The 20985-nt window shown below is 34.6% G+C and overlaps 2 protein-coding genes across 7 annotated transcripts in view; one reads left to right on the top strand and one right to left on the bottom strand.

Moving 5' to 3' along the window:
- The window catches only part of LOC138715208 (carotenoid isomerooxygenase-like), a 185093-nt gene extending 171824 nt beyond the window's left edge, over positions 1-13269 (top strand). For 4 of the 5 annotated variants that reach the window (XM_069847863.1, XM_069847862.1, XM_069847861.1 and 1 more), the window contains 4 exons: positions 356-532; positions 6068-6361; positions 12872-12970; positions 13093-13269. In XM_069847863.1, the coding sequence (XP_069703964.1) occupies positions 356-532; positions 6068-6361; positions 12872-12970; positions 13093-13269 (747 nt within the window). The remainder of the gene's footprint in view (positions 1-355; positions 533-6067; positions 6362-12871; positions 12971-13092) is intronic. The other variant, XM_069847864.1, reaches the window with a different exon arrangement.
- Positions 13244-20985, bottom strand: part of LOC138715207 (neprilysin-4-like) — a 70897-nt gene continuing 63155 nt past the window's right edge. For both annotated transcript variants that reach the window (XM_069847857.1, XM_069847858.1), the window contains exons 16-18: positions 20038-20144; positions 15596-15771; positions 13244-13383 (exon numbers count right to left, since the gene is read on the bottom strand). In XM_069847857.1, the coding sequence (XP_069703958.1) occupies positions 13284-13383; positions 15596-15771; positions 20038-20144 (383 nt within the window). In that variant the 3' untranslated portion in view covers positions 13244-13283. The remainder of the gene's footprint in view (positions 13384-15595; positions 15772-20037; positions 20145-20985) is intronic.

Raw genomic sequence — 20985 nt, 5'->3', positions numbered from 1 at the left:
AAACAATGAAATAGATTACATAAAAGCACATTTTACATTTTTAATTTTTTCAGGTTCATTTAAATGGCGGTTCTGCAGCTGTGCAGTTCTTATTATAAAGCTGCCCCTGTTACAAACTGAAGTAGAGAAATTTTTTAATGTGGTGTCTGAAGTTATCACTGCTAGAGGGCAGTATTATTAATGTATGTATAAGCAAAAAAAGGAAACATCTCTTGCAAGATGATGACATCTCTGCACGAGTGTACCATTTGGCATCTTGATCCGAGCATCGAGTCTTTTCTTAATAATTTCAACATTATATCTAATGTTTTTTAATTTTCGTCTGCCTCTTTGCACTGTTTTGCTTCTTTTTCAGACTCAAATTCTACTTCTGCAGAGGAAAGATGGTAAATTATTCAAGACATTTCTAACAGAACCTTTCTTCTACCTCCACATAATTAATTCTTTCGAGGAAGAAGATCATTTAATTATTGATATATGCTGCTATAAGGATCCCAGTATGTTGGACTGCATGTACGTGGATGCTTTAAGGGTAATTTTGAATCTTACAAGCTCAATATGTGTTCACTTAAATGTTTTTTATTTTCTAAATAAACTACTGTCAGTAGTAATTTTACATTAATAATTATAATTAATTGCATGCTTAACTTGCTCCGAAATTATTCCATTAAAATAAGTAACATTTTGAAGCTGGTTGGTTTTTACCTGGATGGATTTTTCCGAGGTTTTCCCTAACCAAAAGGCAAATGCTGGGTAATCTTTTGGCGAATCCTCAGACCTCACTTCATCTCACTGCATCTCGCCAAAATATTGAAAAAATTGCACAAAATTGTAAAAATTGTAGAAAATTATTAAAATGTAAAACTATAAAAATTTGTAAAAATTGTAATTGTAATACTGTAAAATTTTGACTTGTTCCAAATCTTAAAGCTTTATTGCTCATGGAATATCTATGGAATAAAATAAATGAATGAATGAAGCTCATACCAACTCAAATTGTCCACTTCTGTGAAGTAACGGTTAGCGCGTCTGGCCATGAAACCAGTGGCCCGAGTTCGATTCCCGGTCGAGGCAAGTTACTTGGTTGAGGTTTTTTCCGGAGTTTTCCTTCAATATGAGCAAATGCTGGGTAACTTTCAATGCTGGATCCCGGACTCATTTCACTGGCATTATCACCTTCATCTCATTCAGACGCTAAATAACCTAAGATGTTGATAAAAGCATCGTAAAATAATCTACTAAAATTAAAAAAAAAAAATCAACTCAAATTGTTTATTCTATGTAATACATAATCATAAATGAAATAATTTTTCATTTGATATGTGTTTTTTTTTTGTTTACATAAGGCCCCATTAATTTTGTACTTACTTACTGGCTTTTAAGGAACCCGGAGGTTCATTGCCGCCCTCACATAAGCCCGCCATTGTTCCCTATCCTGAGCAAAATTAATCCATTCTATCATCATATCCCACCTCCCTCAAATCCATTTTAATATTATCTTCCCATCTACGTCTCGGCCTCCCTAAAGGTCTTTTTCCCTCCGGCCTCCCAACTAACACTCTACATGCATTTCTGGATACGTGCTACATGCCCTGCCCATCTCAAACGTCTGGATTTAATGTTCCTAATTACAGTAGCGTGCAAATTAATCTGAACACGACATATTTTTCACATTTTCTGTCATTGTTGGCCTCACAGCTGCTCATACCGCTTTAAATGACATCTGTAGTATGTGTAATTCCATTGTTGAAGGTCTGTCATTATTTTTTTTTATAATATGTGACATTTTACCTGTCGTTTTGTACTTATAAGCATTTCAGTTGTGTTGAAGACTTAATACTGCAATCCTGTGTACATTCTGTCGTCTTCACAAATGGATACAACTCCACGAAAATGGTCTAAAATTATAACATTAGCAGAGCATTCTTCTATGACACAGAGGCAAATTGCTGCAGAATGTCACATCGGTTTGGCTACTGTTAATTCGATCATAAAACGATACAGGGAGACTGGATCCATCACACCCCAGAAAAAAGGAAACTGTGGCCGGAAAAGGAAGACTTCATCTGCAGATGATCTTTTGATTGTCAGGAAAAGTAAATTAAATCCTAGACTAACTGCTGTCGACTTAACCCGCGAGTTAATGGCTACCACTGGGGTGAAAATTCGCGTCACAACAGTGCGGCATAGGCTTTTGGAAGCTGGACGAAGGGCTCGTAAGCCTATTAAGAAGCAACTGCTAACCCCTGTTATGTGCAAAAAACACTTAATGTGGGCAAAATTACATCAACACTGGACAGTGAATGACTGGAAGAATGTACTTTTTTCCGATGAGTCTCATTTCGAGGTCCATGGCCACCGTGTTTCTTACGTACGGAAAGGATCCGAAAAAGTAACAGCAGCTCATCTCCAACAAGCACCCAAATACCCCCCTAAAGTAATGTTTTGGGGTTGTTTTACACATGAAGGACCTGGAGCATTAATACCTATCAAGGGAATGATGAATTCTGACAAATATATTCACTTATTGGAAACCAGAATCGTACCCCAGCTGTAAAAGTCATTTCCGGATGGCAGAGGTGTGTTCCAACAAGACCTGGCACCATGCCATGTCTCGAAAAACTACAGAATTCTTCAACAAGAATATTCAGGTACTCCTCTGGCCAGGCAACTCACCCGACATCAACCCAATTGAGAACTTGTGGTCAATTTGCAAAAGAAGAATGCAAAAAATGGATTGTTCTACAAAGGAGAAGATGATTTCTGCCCTCATTGGTGTATGGTTTTGTGATGAAGAAATGAAGAATATTTGTGGGAAATTAGTGGAATCCATGCCAAATCGTCTCAGAGCTGTTATTAGGAACAAGGGAGGCCACTAGATTACTAAGGTATGTCTTAGATCCTTTTTTTTATCCCGTTTGAGTGTTTTTGCATAAGTAATTACGTTGTTCGGATTAATTTGCATGCTACTGTATGTCAGGTGAAGAATACAATGCGTGCAGTTCTGTGTTGTGTAACTTTCTCCATTCTCCTGTAACTTCATCCCTCTTAGCCCCAAATATTTTCCTAAGAATCTTATTCTCAAACACCCGTAGTCTCTGTTCCTCTCTCAAAGTGAGAGTCCAAGTTTCACAACCATACAGAACCGGTAATATAACTGTTTTATAAATTCTAACTTTCAGATTTTTCGACAGCAGACTGGATGATAAAAGTTTCTCAACTGAATAATAACAGGCATTTCCCATATTTATTCTGTGTTTAATTTCCTCCCGAGTATCATTTATATTTGTTACTGTTGCTCCAAGATACTTGAACTTCTCCACCTCTTCAAAAGATAAATTTCCAATTTTTATATTTCCATTTCGTACAATAGTCTCGTCACGAGACATAATCATATACTTTGTCTTTTCGGGATTTACTTCCAAACCTATCTCTTTACTTGCGTCCAGTAAAATTCCCGTGTTTTCCCTAACCGTTTGTGGATTTTCTCCTAACATATTCACGTCATCCGCATAGACAAGCAGCTGATGTAACCCGTTCAATTCCAAACCCTCCCTGTTATCCTGGACTTTCCTAATGGCATATTCTAAAGCAAAGTTAAAAAGTAAAGGTGATAGTGCATCTCCTTGCTTTAGCCCACAGTGAATTGGAAACGCATCTGACAGAAACTGACCTATACGAACTCTGCTGTACATTTCACTGAGACACATTTTAATTAATCGAACTAGTTTCTTGGGAATACCAAATTCAATAAGAATATCATATAAAACTTCTCTCTTAACCGAGTCATATGCCTTTTTATGCCTTAATTTTGTACTAAAATTATTATTAGGCAATGCATTTTTAGATGTTAAAAACTGATATTCCAACTAGCTTCAATTATAAATGAGCAAACAATATCCCTCTCTGGTATAAATAATTCCACTGGGTTTGACAGCAGTAGCCAATTGTAGCAAATGATGAAACTCAGTGTTTGCTGTTTAATTGAAGTTTGTGCCATTCTGTACTACTGGCTATAACTTCTATCCACATAGATTTGTGGCTGGCTTCAGAAGGCAGTGCTCACTTTTCAAACGCAAGTTCAAATGAATGGTACTAACTGTTATTTACACTAGTTTCATTCTCCAGTCCTTATGACCCAGCTGTCCTCTGTTAGACTTCTGTGTATTGTGAACAAGGCCTCAAAACAGTTTCAACCGACAACATATTTACTCAAGTGTTATTTTTAATTTTTATTACCTAAATATCTGTTCCCTGATTATTATATTTGATGTGCATCATCCCCGAATAAATTGAGATATGTATTAATAAAATCCATCCAACAATTTACGATAAAATGCTGCAAACACACACTGAAACAGTAGACCATATTTCTGCTCCAGTATCATGAAAACATGTTATTTCGTGAAAATCTGGACATTTATTTTTTGCAGTATCACAATACTTTCGCTTTATAATTCGTAAAATTGAAACGAAAGTCGCTACCTACATCATGTTACAAGGATGAATAATTTTATTGTTTATATTTTTACACTCTCTGCCCAAGTGACAATTATGAAACATCCAGATGAACCATAGTACAGTCCGAATGTAACTGAACAACAAATTTATAATATGGCTCTTACGTTGTGTAAATTAAGGGGTTAAGTACAGGTTACAGCTGTAAAATTTTTGGAAATATTCAACATTTTTTTCCTCCATTACTGTATCATGTACAATAATGAAAATTGGTATGTGTAAAACACTATCCTTCTGATATACGAAACAAATATTTCTACAATTTAAAAAAAATTATTTATTTATTTTTCTTTTTTCAAAATTAAAAATGGTGGCAGTTTACTCTGCAGTGATGAAGAGTATTCCTCATAACTCATAAACTTGTTAACTTTTTCATGTTCTCTCTCTTTTATCTTATTGCTGAAACTCACGTTTACAATATCATGCTCTTTCAACTACATTCCTTAATAAATAATATATTTTTTTTATTTCGGGTTATTTTATTATTTCTGGGTGAAATCTTAACATTTGTTGTAACTTTATTGGATTTGAGGCTATAAAATACTGATATTTGACCATTTTTTTAAAGAATTTGTTTTTTATCAGACAATCTATCAAAGGTAGAGAAGTGATCTTGCATCATATTGTAGATATGACATGCATAAACACATACAAAAAATTTCATCACAGAATGTTGGATAGTTTTTGAGTTATGTGGGAAATGCTTCACGACTGCACAGTGAACTGAATTTTGAAAAAAAAAAGAAAAAATGTAAATAATTTTTTTTAAATCGTAAAAATATTTTTTCATATAGCAGAAGGACAGTGTTTTACACATACTAATTTTCATTATTGTACAAGATACAGTAATGGAGGAAAAAATATTGAATATTTACAAAATTTTACTGCTGTAAGCTGTACCTAACCCCTTAAGGGGGAAAATATTGCATAGCCAGAGCCGAGAAAAAAAAAGATCATTCGACATGCCAGGCAAGAAACATCATCCATCTAAAAGAATAACAGAAATAGATAATTCTGATATTGAGGTAGTATTCACAATATTTACATATAGGAGGAAATAGTCCCAATAATCAAGAGAAAGACACAATTAGGTTTTGAAGTGTGTAGTCTGTCCACAAAGGCAACGTGGCAGACCTCTTCTCTTAACCGGTAATGTTCATGTTGGGATAAATGTAAAAAATTCATACATATAGTAACCCTAGTACAGAACTGGAGAAGGAGGGAAACTCTCATAATTATGAAAATTAACAGTTGCAACTGCAACTTCACTTACTTCGAGACTATTAAGCTGAAAAGATATACAAGAATTGATGGAATCATAGCGAAGAAAACAGGAATATTCCAAAAAAAGCAGTGCAAACATCATCTTGGATGCCGAAAATTTCATTCTGACTAAGCAAATGTAAAACAAGGTCAAAGTATCTTATGTTTTAGCCTATGTGATATAATTAACTCGGTGGGGGAAGGAGTTGAAATCCAGACATCTCCACTAAATCTTCCTCAGCATGTCTAAAAATTTCTGAAGCTATAATTAACTTTCATAATGCAGGACATTCAGAAGAATCCAGACTATGCCAGAATGTTTCGTGGACGACCTCTGAGATTTGTCCTGCCACTGAAAGATATCCCAACAGGCACATCTGCAGTGGAAAATCTGGTCACTCTTCAAGGATCGAAAGCTGAAGCTTACATACTTTCTGATGGGAGAATATTCTCACAACCTGAACTATTGTGTGATCTTGGTTGTGAAACTCCTCGACTGCATTATGAAAGATATCTTGGAAAGTCTTACCAATACTTCTATGCAATTTCATCAGATGTTGATGCAGACAATCCAGGCACGGTAAGAGACCATAATAAAAACTTATCTCTTTCCTATTGAATAAACACAGGTGAATATAACTTCGCTACACTAGTACCGGTACATAAAAAGTTTTGTCAATGTGTGCATCAACATAACAAATATACAGAGCGTTCGCCTATGGGTGGGGCCAGGAAAGCGGCATGTACTGATACGCCGCTTTGTGCGCGCAGTTGTTGAGACATGCTCGACAATCAAGGACATCAAGGTCGACAAGTTATCAGTTGTGAGCCAGATGCTGCAGTATTTAACACGTACAGTGCAGTTCCTTGACACAGTTGCTTAAATATTCAGAGTGTGTGTAAAATTTGTTAACAATGCAAAACGCAAAATTCACTCTTGAACAGAGAGTTTTTATGTATGATCCATATGTGAAAACAGAGTCATGTAGAGAGGTGCATAGGCAATTTGAAGTGAAATATCTGGGTGCTCCAATTCAGGGTAGAGAAACTGTTAGACGTCTTGTTAACAAATTAAGGACAACAGGGTGGATAAATGCTACAATTCCTAAGCGAAAACAAAGAGTATTGACGGGAGAAAAAATTGATGAAATCAGTGCATAATTTACACGCTCTCCTAATAAATCTCTAAGACGTGTTTCACAGGAAGTTAGTGTTTCAAAAACATCAGTCTTTACTGCTGCTAAACTTTTAAAATTAAAACCCTACAGAGTATAGTATAGAAAGCGGAAGCTTACAGATAGACGATTCCCGGAAGCAACACCGCAGGAAGGCCGCTTTCCTGGCCCCACCCGTAGGCGAACGCTCTATACAATCATACATGTTCTTTGTTTACTTGACACACACTACTGTCCTGTATCTTAGATGGAGTAACACATACCACGGTATAGCAAAGCTTTGCTTATTCTATATACTAAGACTGATTACATGGTGTTCTACCACCTATTGACTGTCAAAGATATATTACAGGTCTTACTTCAGTACAAGTTTATGTCTTTGCTGCTCACTTTAACACTTATTATAAAAATATAAAACTTTCTTAAAAATTAAAACTTTAAAAGTATTAAAAATATTTTAAAATATAATATACCTTATTGACAGATGGTATCATTTCGACACCAGTGTAGTGTCATCATCAGTGTTTCTTGAACTACTCGAACTTCTAGTTCGAGACACTGATGATGACGCTATACCAGTGTCGAAACGGTACCATCTGTGAGTAAGGTTTTGTTCACAACAAATTTCTCAAACTAATTTGGAATTTTAACCATTTCTGGGGCATGTAAAACCAATACAGTGGAATCTCGTTGCATCATTCCCTCTATCGTCGTTTTCATGCCTTTTTCATCTGCTTATTTTGGTCCCAGAAATAGTCCCATATAAATAACACTATTTTTTCCCATCTTCATCATTCCTCAAACTGTCATTTTATTGCATTGATCATTGAGAAATCACAGTCCCGACACAATATTTTCCTGCATGGATAGTTCTTTTTTACTTTGAAAGGACAAACTCTTTGCTCTCCAATATTATCTTTGAACTAAGAAGATGCAAGGACATTGCAAACTCGAGACTGTGCCAAACTTCAGAGTGAAACACTTGATGCAATAATACATTATGCAACGAGCCTATAATGATAGTAATTAAGACGCGAGTATGTTTATGAAACAAGCGCAAGCGAATTTCATAATTTTCATACGAGCGTCTTAATTACCATTATAGGCAAGTTTCATACGACTTTTTATGCTAGACCATATTTCTAACTTGAAATTATTTATAAGCATTCATGTTATTATTATCTAAGTGAGGAGAGGAACTGACCTTGTGCAATAGCCTACCTCGTAAATTGTGAGATGTGTGCAGACGCGAAAGTATTGATTTTTTCCGAGAAACAGATGTCGACGACCTTGATATAATCTAGAGAGTAAAAGAAACATTAATCTTGATATAACTTGAAATTGAATTATACATTGAAAAACGAGATGACAAATTGAATTTATTTGAATATTATTTACAATTAACGCTAATTATTATAGTAACAGAACTGACTTTATTTCAAATGTAGGTTATTTATTGTGCAATTGGTGAAATCGATACTTGCGCTTTCATATGGTGCTTTCTGATTGGCAGAACACCTGAACTTTAATGAATAGGTGTACTTTAATGAGGTCCATTAAAGGGCTGCTACCAGGTGTATAATTACTACATTTCGGCATGGTCGAGCATAAAATATATTATGCCACTATGATATGTAACGTGTTGTCATCTTACTGCAGTGTGCGAACTCTCCAAGCATGTTTGGTATAGTCTGTTAATAGTAGTTAATATGAAGACAGGCATTGAATTCTATAAAGGTACGCATTTCTATAGTATCTTTTTGATGATTAGTCTGATTTTTCCACATAAGAACGATGTGGAGGTAAATAAATGCTTGACAATTATGAAATGGTGTTGGGAGAAAACAAGAAACGTACATTTTTTGGCGTTTTTATGGTTTATAGTGCATTCTGTAAGTGGCAACTGGGACTACAGAACTGTCCAACCACAAAAAATTTAAAAGTGGAAATGTCTGGGTATATAAGGTAATGTTAAACATTTCATACACTTGCACTGGCTAAAAATCAGGAATGTTCAGGTGTTAAAACTTGTTTTTTTTTTTTTTTTTCCCCGATAATATTGTTATGTAACATTCCCTATTTTCTCCCAAAACCCTTCAAATGTATTATGCAATTGTCTTAGTTAATGAAATTTGTCGTCTTAATGCTCTGGCCAGTGTAGAGTCGGCAGATGCCAATCTCCATAGTGGCAAGTGTTTCTGTTCAATGTTTGTTCTATATATTTACATGCTCAGGCACGTACGGAGGAATATCTTATAGGGTTATTAAAGAGCAACACAAGTTTTGGGAATGTTTTCATGCGATAAAGTATAGGTCTAAGTTGTGATGCAATGCAACAATATGGGATAATTGAATCCTGCCTACTTGTACTATTAAGCAGTACTATTAATTTTAAGATAATTTATTTATGTAACCCATCTCTTCATTCTGAACATACCAAAAATCTCGGTTTATAATTTTAACATACTTCATTTCTGTCTAAATTATCAACAGTAATCTCACTAGAGGTTTTGCTTTATCTAGAGAAAATCAAAACTCGAGTGGGATTTAATTGACTATTACACGATTAGAAGAAAGTATATAAAGATTAGAAGTAACAAAGTACTCCGATACAATAAAATATTAATTGGCATACGAAAATACAACTGTCTTCAAATGTATTATTGTACCATCTCAACATTATGCTAGATGGCAGTAGTGTTTTATGATTATGTTTTCTTATCAGTTGTGCCAACTATGGAATCTTCATTGAACTCTGTGGACGGTTACTAGTCAAGAAGGTTTTGTTGATTCAGTTTCATTTTTATTAAAACATTTGCATTCCACTTCAATCATCCGGATCCCAGTAATCAATGTCACTTGACAGATGATTTTCAATAAATCTTAGTATTAAACGATCTCTGATACGTGACTATCCATAATATCATATAGCAGAAGCTATAACAAACATAACCTAAATAATATAAACAAGTGTTAGAAAAGTTTTAATTAGGGATGATGAAATAAACAAGAAATGTTTTAATTAACAACGATGAAATAAAAAATAAACATGAATAATTTTAAAAGAAACAATTATTGAAAGTACAATTTTCAAATTTGAATGTTTTAGTGGTTGGTGGTTCAATTGATGTTATATTGGACGTATGCATAAAAGAAGTGAACTCGTTGATGTACATGGTGTATCCCTCAACTTGTTCAGGATTTCCGAATGGTGCTCTTCAGATATATTGTTGTTGTTTTCTAATGCCAGGTATTTGACAATAAAGTCATTTGACCTCTTACACTCCAATATTTTTCAAAGATATTATCATGACCAGCCAATGAAGCACAGAGTTAAATGGCAAGTTGTAGCCGATTTAAGAGAACACCATATTTTAACATTTTGGTGGCTACTTCATTCACACACAACCCCCAGAATGTCTGGAGGACCACACCTGCTGTTGGTCGACGGGTCCATTGGACCTAGCTGGGAGATCTTGTTGATCACCAGCTTTCCCTCCTTAAGCCACTGGAGGACGATTTTAGTGCCATAGCAGGTCAGCACTAGGAACAGAAAAATAGAAAGAGGAGGAAGGAAAAGGAAATGAACCCCTAGGCCTCGAATGCTCTAATGCCGTTGGGATCGAAGAAAGTAAGAGTTCAGTCAGAGGACTGGATAGGAAAAGGTAAAGAGGGAATTAGGTATTGGATAGAGGAAAATTATACCAAATTCAGTCATTAACTCATCAAGCTGACCAGTGCTAATGGATGAGTAGCCCCTCCCTTTAGTTCAGCTCGTAAAATTATGCTTACTAACAGCTGCACCACGGGAAGGTAGGGATGGGACATTGGGTATTTGTCCAGGTTGGTTCCTTAAAGCCTTCAATGGGAAGGATTAATGGCTCTCCCCCCTGTATCCGACAGATACCCTTTTGCAGCCGCTCTTCAGATATGACCAGTGATCTTTATTAATTCTTGTTCTTGAATGCCAATGCGAGTCATATTTGAAAGTGCTGTGCATCGACTGGAGTGGTTTGTAATTTTCTGTTTTTTGACGTCCAGACCAGTGCAGTTTGAAATGTTGGCAAACAAAGAAACAAATGCTAGGGTAGTGATAAAAATAAACAAATGCTAGGGACGCGATAAAATTAAACAAATGCTAGGGACGCGATAAAATTGTGCGATAAGCAGCCATGATTGGTTGAAAGACGTCCTTTCGTACCGTTTTATTGGTCAAAAGTAGTGTGACGTTGTAAAAGTGTAATAGTCAGTAAAAATAAACTTTTTGTAAGGAATTGAGAATTAATTTCTAGCAAGTACGTCATCACTAGCCAATAGGAGAACACGCATGACTTGGTACAATGATGTGGGAGGTGGTAAAACTCCACCCTTCTGCTTATCTCAGGATCATTGTTATCTGGTATTCACAATAGAATTCAGGCATAAAATGTGCTCGAAACAAAATTCGATCACCAATTTAAAAAAAATTATGGTTTACTTAACGACACAACTGCCGAAGTTATATCAGTGTCACCGGTGTGCCGGAATTTTGTCCTGCAGGAGTTCTTTTACATATCAGTAAATCTACTGACATGAGCCTGTCGCATTTAAGCCCACTTAAATGCCATCGACCTGGGCCAGGATCGAACCCGCAATCTCGAGCACAGAAGGCCAGCGCTATACTGACTAGCTACCCAGGCTGATGTTCAACATTTACAGCAAGAAATAGTGTACATAGAGTTCTAATAAAGGTGCTTCAGTATAATCACTAATCAATCAATTGTTCATTTTATATTGTGTTTAAGCAGTTTTTTATCACAAATTTGAGACTTCAATATATATTGTGAGCAATCGATATCATTGGATAATGTATCAAAATCAATCAATATATCTGTACATATCAAAATGAAACAAAAGATGCAATACAGTGTAACTTAAATGCAAACAAGAATGAAACACTACGAGGCATGTCCAGTATAATTTTACATTATTTAAGATAAGTGTTAAAAATTAAATTGATTATGTGGGTAATTTTGTAGGGAAAAGTGTGCGTCCATAACACTGTGGAATCTGTAATACAAGTAAATATGGTAATTTTTAATGGTTTCCCTGGTATTACCGTTTTCCCATATTTATTTTTTTCCCCCATCTCCCTAAAAAACGATGGATCGAGGTTTCACTGCACTGTAAGACTCAAGTTTGTTGACTGAAAATAAAGATGACAACTGGTTCAGAACCTGACTGATAGCCTAGTTTCTGAAGTAGGGCATATTGGAACAATTAAGTTTACATTTCTCTTTTCCTATGTTCACCTAAAGAGACTCAAGTTTCAATAGTAACAATCCAAATTACTTACTTGTCTGGTGTCATGTCTGAATACTCAGGCATCAATGCTTACTCCAAGGATTCCCAGCTTACTTTTTTTGTGGAATATTTGCCCCATGATCCAGTAGAAAGTTTATCAATTATGATAGATATAAAAATGATGGTGGGATAAATAGGAATAACTTAGTCCGAAAAAGATTTTTCAACATCTTTCTTTGCCGTTTCCAGAATTTAAACTGGCATAAAAACCGATCTCTTGGAAATCAATTATTATGGTCTGCTACTACTAAAACTAGCAATATAAATTATAGTCTAAAGAAGTTCTTTTAAGAGAAAATATATTTTAACAAAATTCAACATACAGATATAAATATTTTAATAGTTACATATAAATTGACTAACATTTCTACTAGCTAGCATCAAATGCTTACTCTGTCATGACTTATCTCTTAATGACTTACAAAGATTATATCAGATGTTCAATATTTTTGGTATAATAAAATATATAAACAATAAAAAACTAGTTCGTATTATCTCATATACTCAAACACACACTTTATGCCCAAATAATTTATATAAAATATATAATATAAAAACATGTTTCATTTCAGCTAATTAAAGTAGACATCAAAACCCGTACAAAGAAGACCTGGTGTGAGGATAATGTATATCCTAGTGAACCAATTTTTGTACCATCGCCAGATCCAAAAGTAAGTCAACATTATCTACAAAACAATACAGATACTATATTCTTATTATCAAACTTGTACTTACTGCTTGCCTTGTGTAATCACTTTATCTCACTAATATCGTCCCATGCTTCCCTTCTAAGAATGAAGATGATGGAGTTGTGTTGTCAGCACTGATATGGGGCAGAGGTCTAGAGAAACAGGTAGGAGTCCTCGTGTTGGATGCCTCCACATGGCAGGAATTAGGCCGAGCAACATTCACTACACCAAGTCCAGTGCCTAAGTGTCTCCATGGATGGTTCACTGGTGACTCATGTTGAATTTTCTTACCATTTCACCACACTGAGCACTTGTTGACTGGATTCATGGGTGATCCAAGTGGACACTTAAAAACGGTTGCAAAATCTTCTGAATTTGACAATGTTCCAATTACCCTATAAACAAATTAAATCTAAATGTCAGTTACAAACAAACATTTAATAGTTAAACTATCTTGAGACTTTAATATCCATAGGATTTCTCCCGAATAGGTTACAAGCCTACTGTAAGGTTGTTTGAACACAGGACTAACACTTTCTACAATCTATGTACTCCATTCATAAAATCTTTAGAGTGGATGTGAACATGATGTGAGACATGCAATGATAGCAATTTATACTGTACTGGTGCAGCAGTAAAATTGTTCACAGAGTCAAGATATACATCTACCTAAAATTTTAGAAATGTTATCTCAAAATTGGATGTAATACTTCATGTTTATAAGCAAAGTGATTTATTGGTATGGTGGCATATTGACATCAAGGTCAACATGAGCTGTTCTCAACACCAGGGACCAGATTTTCATAACCAAAAAATTTATTTTTGAGAAAATAGTGTTTAAAGGAAATACCGTAAAATTAAAAACAAAAATTACCTAGAAATATGTTTGAATTAATATTGTATGGGATGCACAATGGCCCAATTTTTGAGTCTCAGTGCTTCAGACCAAATTTAGGTTATTTAACATATGAAGAGGAAGATTTTATTATGATTTGTAGCAACATGAGAATGTTACGCCAATTTACTACAAATCTGAAAATAACACGCTGAAAATTGTGTCCTGAAAAATATCATCATTATCAGTTAATACCAATTCAGTGAAGTTATTTTGGTTCCATAGTGAAATATTCGTTATATATGTGATTACATAACCACCTAAATTTATTTTAACAGGAAGCAAAAACATTTCAAATACAGGGTCGGCAATTAACGTTTCCCATTTTAAGTCGGTAATTATGCATGTATCATTTAAGGGAGGAGGCTTTAATCATTGTGATTGGGTCTAGTATAGCCTTGGATGTAGGTAGCTGTGAAACATTGGCCTTTGCAGCAGCGCATTTTCTGCGTAGAACATTATTTATCAAGTCAAATGTGGCTGTACAGCGCGAGTTTTGGAGGATATTTGGCGATAATCGACAATGTGGAATTGCACCGTCATGAAAAATAATCAGTCGGTGGGTGAACCAGTGGTGTGAAATCGGATCTGTCAAAATAAACCTTGTGTTCATACGAAAACAGCGCAGACACCTGAAAATATTGAATGTGTGAGAATGGCTTTGCAGAGGAGTCCATGTTGTTCTATGACAAGGCATTCCAGAATTCTGAATGTGTCGGATAGAAGCATGCAAAGAATTCTGCACATTGATTTGCATTTCCATCCATATAAACTGCAAGTTTCATAGAAATTAACAGCCACAAACAAAGCTTTGAGCATTCGTTGTTGTCAACAGATGTTGCAGAGAGTAATGATTAGTGTACAAAGAAGATTACAATAATGTGTTGACGCTAATGGTGGACATCTTAAGGAGTAATTTTTAAAAAATAAGATAATAATCTGTAAATCCAAGACTATAATGTGCCTAACAGTGTCCATGGTTTGTAATTTCTTTAAACAATAAATCAGTTATAGTATTTTGAAAATGGGAAATGTTAATTGCCAGACCCTGTAGAAGATATGTATCAATAGGTCCACATCAGATGTGAAATTTTCGTTATTAGCTCCATTCTTGAATATGTGAACCATTTTCATTATGCAGACTGTGGAACAAAAAGATTTTAAATGAAAATATCAAACTTCTTAAATACATGTTATTCAGATTCATTATCACATCTTAACCTTTAATGATGATAACGATAATAATAATAATAATAATAATAATAATAATAATAATAATAATAATAATAATAATAATAATAAATAATATAATAAATAATAATAAATAATAATAATAATAATAATAACAAAAATCATCATCATCATCATCATCCGTCACGAATTAGGCCTTTGTAGACCTGTTTCGGCCCCATCTAGCAGTCTTCTAAAGAGTCTTCCTAACAAAATAAGTCATAATAATTATGATGATGATGATGATGATAATAATAATAACAACAATAACAATAATAATAATAGTAATAATACTAATAATAATAATAATAATAATAACAATAATAATAATAATAATAATAATAATAATAATAATAATAATAATAATAATAATAGATTACTACAGCTCACAACCATCTAATATATTTTTTCCACGCTTTCTTCAGCTGTCACATGGTTGTAGGTTGAATAATGAAGATGTAAATTGCTGGACTAATACAAACCTAAACTTCCCAGGTGCATGAACTGCTGTTTTAAGCTTATTACGCATAGCCTCTGGTCTGATAGATCCACACCATATCTGAGCAAAATTTAAGAAGAATAACTGATGTCCTGTAGCATTTAAACCTGGTAGGGTCTCACTAGAATCACCATTTTCATGCAACCACCTCTGGTAAGCCTAAAAATACACACAATACAGTATGATTGAAATATGACTTTTCAAGTAAAGAGATTTCTGTAGAAATATTTGTAAATTACAGTATATGTTTATTAAAATCAACTGTTTTCAGATATATCATATTGTGGGCCCAGTACTATAAGTAGGAAAAATAATAAATTTAGTTAAGAATTTAGTTTATGAGATCATGATGGATTTCTAAGCTTACTACTTGCTTACTACTTAAATAAAATCTAATCATGTACTGCAAGCCTAGTTTTCAGGTAAAGCTCCCTTGAAGCAGGCTTGAATAATTTCAAGGGAAAAATTGCTCTGGGGCCTGGTATCAATCCTGGGACTTCTGGTTGAATGTACCATGTACTGTCCACGCATGACGAGATGGCAGTGGAATTTTCGAGGTGGGTGGGGAAGGAAATCGTGGCGCATGCACAGAGCGTTGCTTGTGGCAGTATTACTATTTCACAAATATTGGTTATCAGCTACAATCAGTGATCACTTAGCTTACAATTTAGCACGTGATTTACGAAGTACAGTGAGTGAAAGCGATGTATCCTGATTATCTATCGTATCTTTAGTTGTAGGTACATAGTTAACATTATGCATTGAAAATAATGTATACATAATAGGTATTGCTAAGTTATATTTCTCAGTTTATCTATTTAGTGTTATTAGGTTATTCGTGATAATGTTAGTGTCTAGTATTATGAAATAGTAAAGTATGTCAGAAAAAGGAAAAACATGGTCAAACCATTCACTGTGGTGAAAGAAAAATTATCCCGAATGTTATAAAATGTTGTGACAGAAAAAGAGAACAACGAAGTCTTAGTGTTACAATAACAAAACCTACTGTAATGTATAAGTAAGGACAATATACTGGATAAGGAATAAAATTAACAGCACGGAAAACAGTACCAGTAGGTTGTCGTCACCTGGGAAAAAATGCAGATCACAGGAAGGCAAGTGTTGACGACTCTGATCGAAGAGTAATTAAGGTTGTAATTGAAGATTTTTATTTGCGTCAAAAGTTAGTTCCAAGTTGTAGTAAACTCTTGTCTGTGTTACGAGAAAAAATAGGTTTGCAGTGGAAAGTGACAACATTGAGGCATATCCTCAAAGAAATGGGATTTATATCGAGAAAGTTTGCGTCTTGAAGGAAACTGTTAACTGAAAGGGAGAACATTGTAAATTCGAGGTGCAGATACTTGTAAAAAATAAAACAAACTGATGATGATGATGATGATGATGATGATGATGATGATGATGATACTTTCATGTTTGACTTCGCTTCTCTGCAGTAAGGTAAGTGAGCTAATGTTTTTAGAACAGAGTATATTTCAAATCCCCTCCGCCTCGTATACTTACTTTTTCTGCCATCTCGTCGAGAGAGGACAGTAGAGAACTCAAAACTGAAACAAATCGAGTTCCCTAATTATAGTACTGGGTCCGCAATATGTCCTTGTGAGGGAATATGTAAGTACATTTGTGAAAACATGGAGAATTATATTTAAAATTTAGTACAATATGGTCAATTGTATATTTCATATCTGATTAAGCAGGGTAAACATGTAACCTATATGTCACCTTTAGCCAGTATGCACGCCTGTTGTTTCACTATCATATGTCTTACATTTCAATGTATATTTATCACAACAATTGTTACAAATTTAGTGATTTGATTCTTTACAGTTCAATTTTGCATCCTAATGTACAATCTTAAAGAGTTTACAAGAGTGACGTGATTTGTAACATTACTGTATTGCTGTGATTAAGTGCATAAGAATAATGTAATTTTGTAGTTAAAAATTGAAGAAAAAAATTCTGTATGAAGCACCTATGGAATTCATAGCAAATTTTTAGCTTCAGAATACTAATCAATTAAAGAAATGACACTTCTGAATAGTTCATTCTCTATTTGTGATATTCTTTTACCTTTAAAACTAAAGGAAAAAAGTATTTTACAAACAACTTCAAATTAATGTAACTCTGAACATATTGAGAATAGGACCCATATTCATATGACTTTTTTTGCTCAAAATGTCTTCCGAAATAAGCTTTGTAAGTGGCGATAACTCCTCCTGAATCACCCTGTATATTCTCCAGGCTAATAAAATATCGCCATTAAAAACCTACTCTTAAGTGTTCGTGAAACTACGTATTTCAAGGTCTTAATTTTCAAAATTATTATACAGAGTGATTCATTAATATTGGCCAACTCAAAAATTAAATTCTCTTCATGCACCATGAGACTTGTAATGGATCACACAACTGACATATAGGGGAGGGGAGAAGAGGGAAAATTAGAGGAGAAAAGAGGAAAGAAGAGGAGAGGAGAGGGGAGAGGGGTGGAGAGATTACTGAATAGAAGAGAACAGAACAGACTAAAATGAAGTCAGGACTCAAAACTGCTATACAATTTTCAGGATCATTTACTAAGGCCATTATCGACAATAATAGAAATAATTTTCAGATGACATATCCTGTTATCCTTGGACTTAACTTACTAGAGTCTTAAGATATATTATTATCTTCAACATGCTAAGGTATCACTGAAGAAAGTCTAATGTCTGGTTACTTGAACTTGAGATATCAATCCAATAATGCTATCAAATAATGGCCAACTGATATTTTTGTATTGCATGGACACAAGATATTGGTTTGAGGAGCCGTTTGCTAACTTAGAGTACTGTTAATGGAGAGATAATGCACAGTCTTCCATTTGTCAACAGCTGCGATACTGAATTGATGTTAATAATTTTGCTACAGCATTGTCATCGTCGTCATTATCATTATAATCATCGAATGAAGAAGTTATAGACATGTTGAACATTCTAGGATGGTCATGATTATATTGACATCGACTTGATATGCTAATACTCTACAGTGATAGTGAATTCAGACAGATTCAGACTACATATAAATACCGTATTTACTCATGTAATAAACACCATCGCATAATGTACACACTCCAATTTTTGACAGCAAAAAAATCCCCACATAATGTATGCATTATGGAACTTTTTCAATTGCTACCAGTGGTAATATATAATATGACGACGATCGAAATGATTGTGTAGTAGAGAATGATGAAAGTAGTGGATGGCAGTGATACTGAAACCAGTACCGATAGCAAATAAGGCAAGAATAGTGGTAGTGTTAGGTTCACAAAGAATAACTAATTTTCGCTTTATTTGTATTCAGTTTTACGTTATACTATGCTACATGTTTCATTCATTTCGTATGTTACGCACTTTACATTACTACTGCTCATAAGCATTCAATATATTGATGATCTCTAAGTCATACAATCAATCATTTTCAATATTACTTGAACATCCGATGTCTAAATCAGCTGTGATTATCATGTAGAATGTCAGGTAGTTATGATTTTTTCCCCTAAAATTTTTTCCTCGCATATACTTCATAATATGCACTCTTGATTTTTAACACAAATTATGGAAAAAGTATGTCTATTATGTGAGTAAATACGGTGATGTAATGCATTTAGTTCTAGTTGTTGGTAGCACTTTGCATTCTGTGACTAATAGAAATTTTCTACTTTCTCCTCTTAATGAGATGGTAATAATGTTGTGCTCTTATGTCACAGGCTCATACCATATTGTTGCTGGTGACTGCATTCCTAACTATAGCAGTACAATTTGTAGAGCAATTAGAAAGATAACACACGAAATCGCAAATGAGAGGCTTACTTACATAAAAATGACTGAATCAAGAAACGAAGTAATAAGGGTAAAGGAAAATTTCTTTTTATGAGTGGATTGTCTAATGTATTGGGTTGTGTTGATGCAAGTCATATTCCTATTCAGTCACCAAGCAAGAAACAGAAAAGGATTCTTTTCCCTTAATTGTTCAAGTTGTCTGTGATCATTCTTTGAAAGTTAGATATTGTTACACTATTTCCTGGATCTGTTCATAAGAGCACAATTTGCATGACACAGACGTTATGCATAACAATATCAATGTGACTAACAGATATTTGTTGAAATTTGATTAAAAAACCAACAGCTGACAGATTTATACATTAGAAGCTGTAATGTTAAAAAACCGCAACAAAGACTTATCAAATCGACAACTTCAACAAAACAATAGTAACTGAGTGTATATCTCAGCTCGAGAAACCAGGCATTAGTTACCTATACCAACAGATATTGAGAGTAAATTTTGGGTAAAATTAAAAATGACTAGGCCTATTCCACGCTTAGAGATAATTAAAATGTTTCATTAGTTCATACATTTGTTGATGCTTACCCTGAACGCTTGCTTTATACCACCATTGTCAGCAATATTTTCACCTTGAGTGATGGAACCATCAAGTGGCATTGAAACCTCCTGCACGGTGTAATGGCTGTACTGATCTACAAGAATAACAGAAAGTTAATTACACACTACTCTTGATATTATTATCAAATTATTTAGATTTATTTATTTACTTAGTTGTGAACAATTTTTGCAGACAAAGGATAGGGTTGAGCATCATCATCATCATCATCATCATCAAGTTCAAGTGTTCAAGTTCCAAGGTTTCCTAATTTTTTTCTTAGGACTGGGAGCAGACAGAAATATGTGATTGAGTTTAAAAGACGCGAGTATCCTTTGTAAATGCATAACACAGGTGACAGCACTGTACAGCGCACAGAACTCGAATGGCTAGGTGACGTTCTCATTACAAGACCAGTGTGTTATCGTGGCACTGACATCCATCGACTTTCATAGTCAGATAAGTGACATATGTGGTGATTGTGTCACGGATGTGAAAAATGTGCGTTCATGGATGAAACAGTTCAAAAAAGCTGAATGACATGTGGTAATGAACCAAAATAGTTTCGGCCACACAAAGACCAGACCAACAACAGTATTGTGTGCCTGGAGCAATTGCAGACATCACATCCATGACACCATCACCGCATGTCTCACTCAACTGACGAATGATGATGAATGTTGATGGGTGTCACGCCAAGCAGATGAACAAATGAGATGATAAGACACTGGTCTTGTAATGAGAACGTTGCCATTTGAAGAATCGAAAACATCTTCTTACACTCGCTGCAGCCATTTGAGTTTTGTGCACCTACGATGTTGCCATCTGTGTCACGCAATCACAAAGAATGTCCGCATCTTTTAAACTCAATCACATGTTTCTATCTGCTCCCAGCCCTGAGAAAAAAATTAGGAGACCTTAAAATTTGAATGCACAGC

This window comes from Periplaneta americana, chromosome 15 (assembly GCF_040183065.1).
Source record: "Periplaneta americana isolate PAMFEO1 chromosome 15, P.americana_PAMFEO1_priV1, whole genome shotgun sequence".
NCBI lineage: Eukaryota > Metazoa > Arthropoda > Insecta > Blattodea > Blattidae > Periplaneta > Periplaneta americana.
Note: the sequence above shows the minus strand (reverse complement) of the source record. Positions and strands in the feature narration are given on the sequence as shown.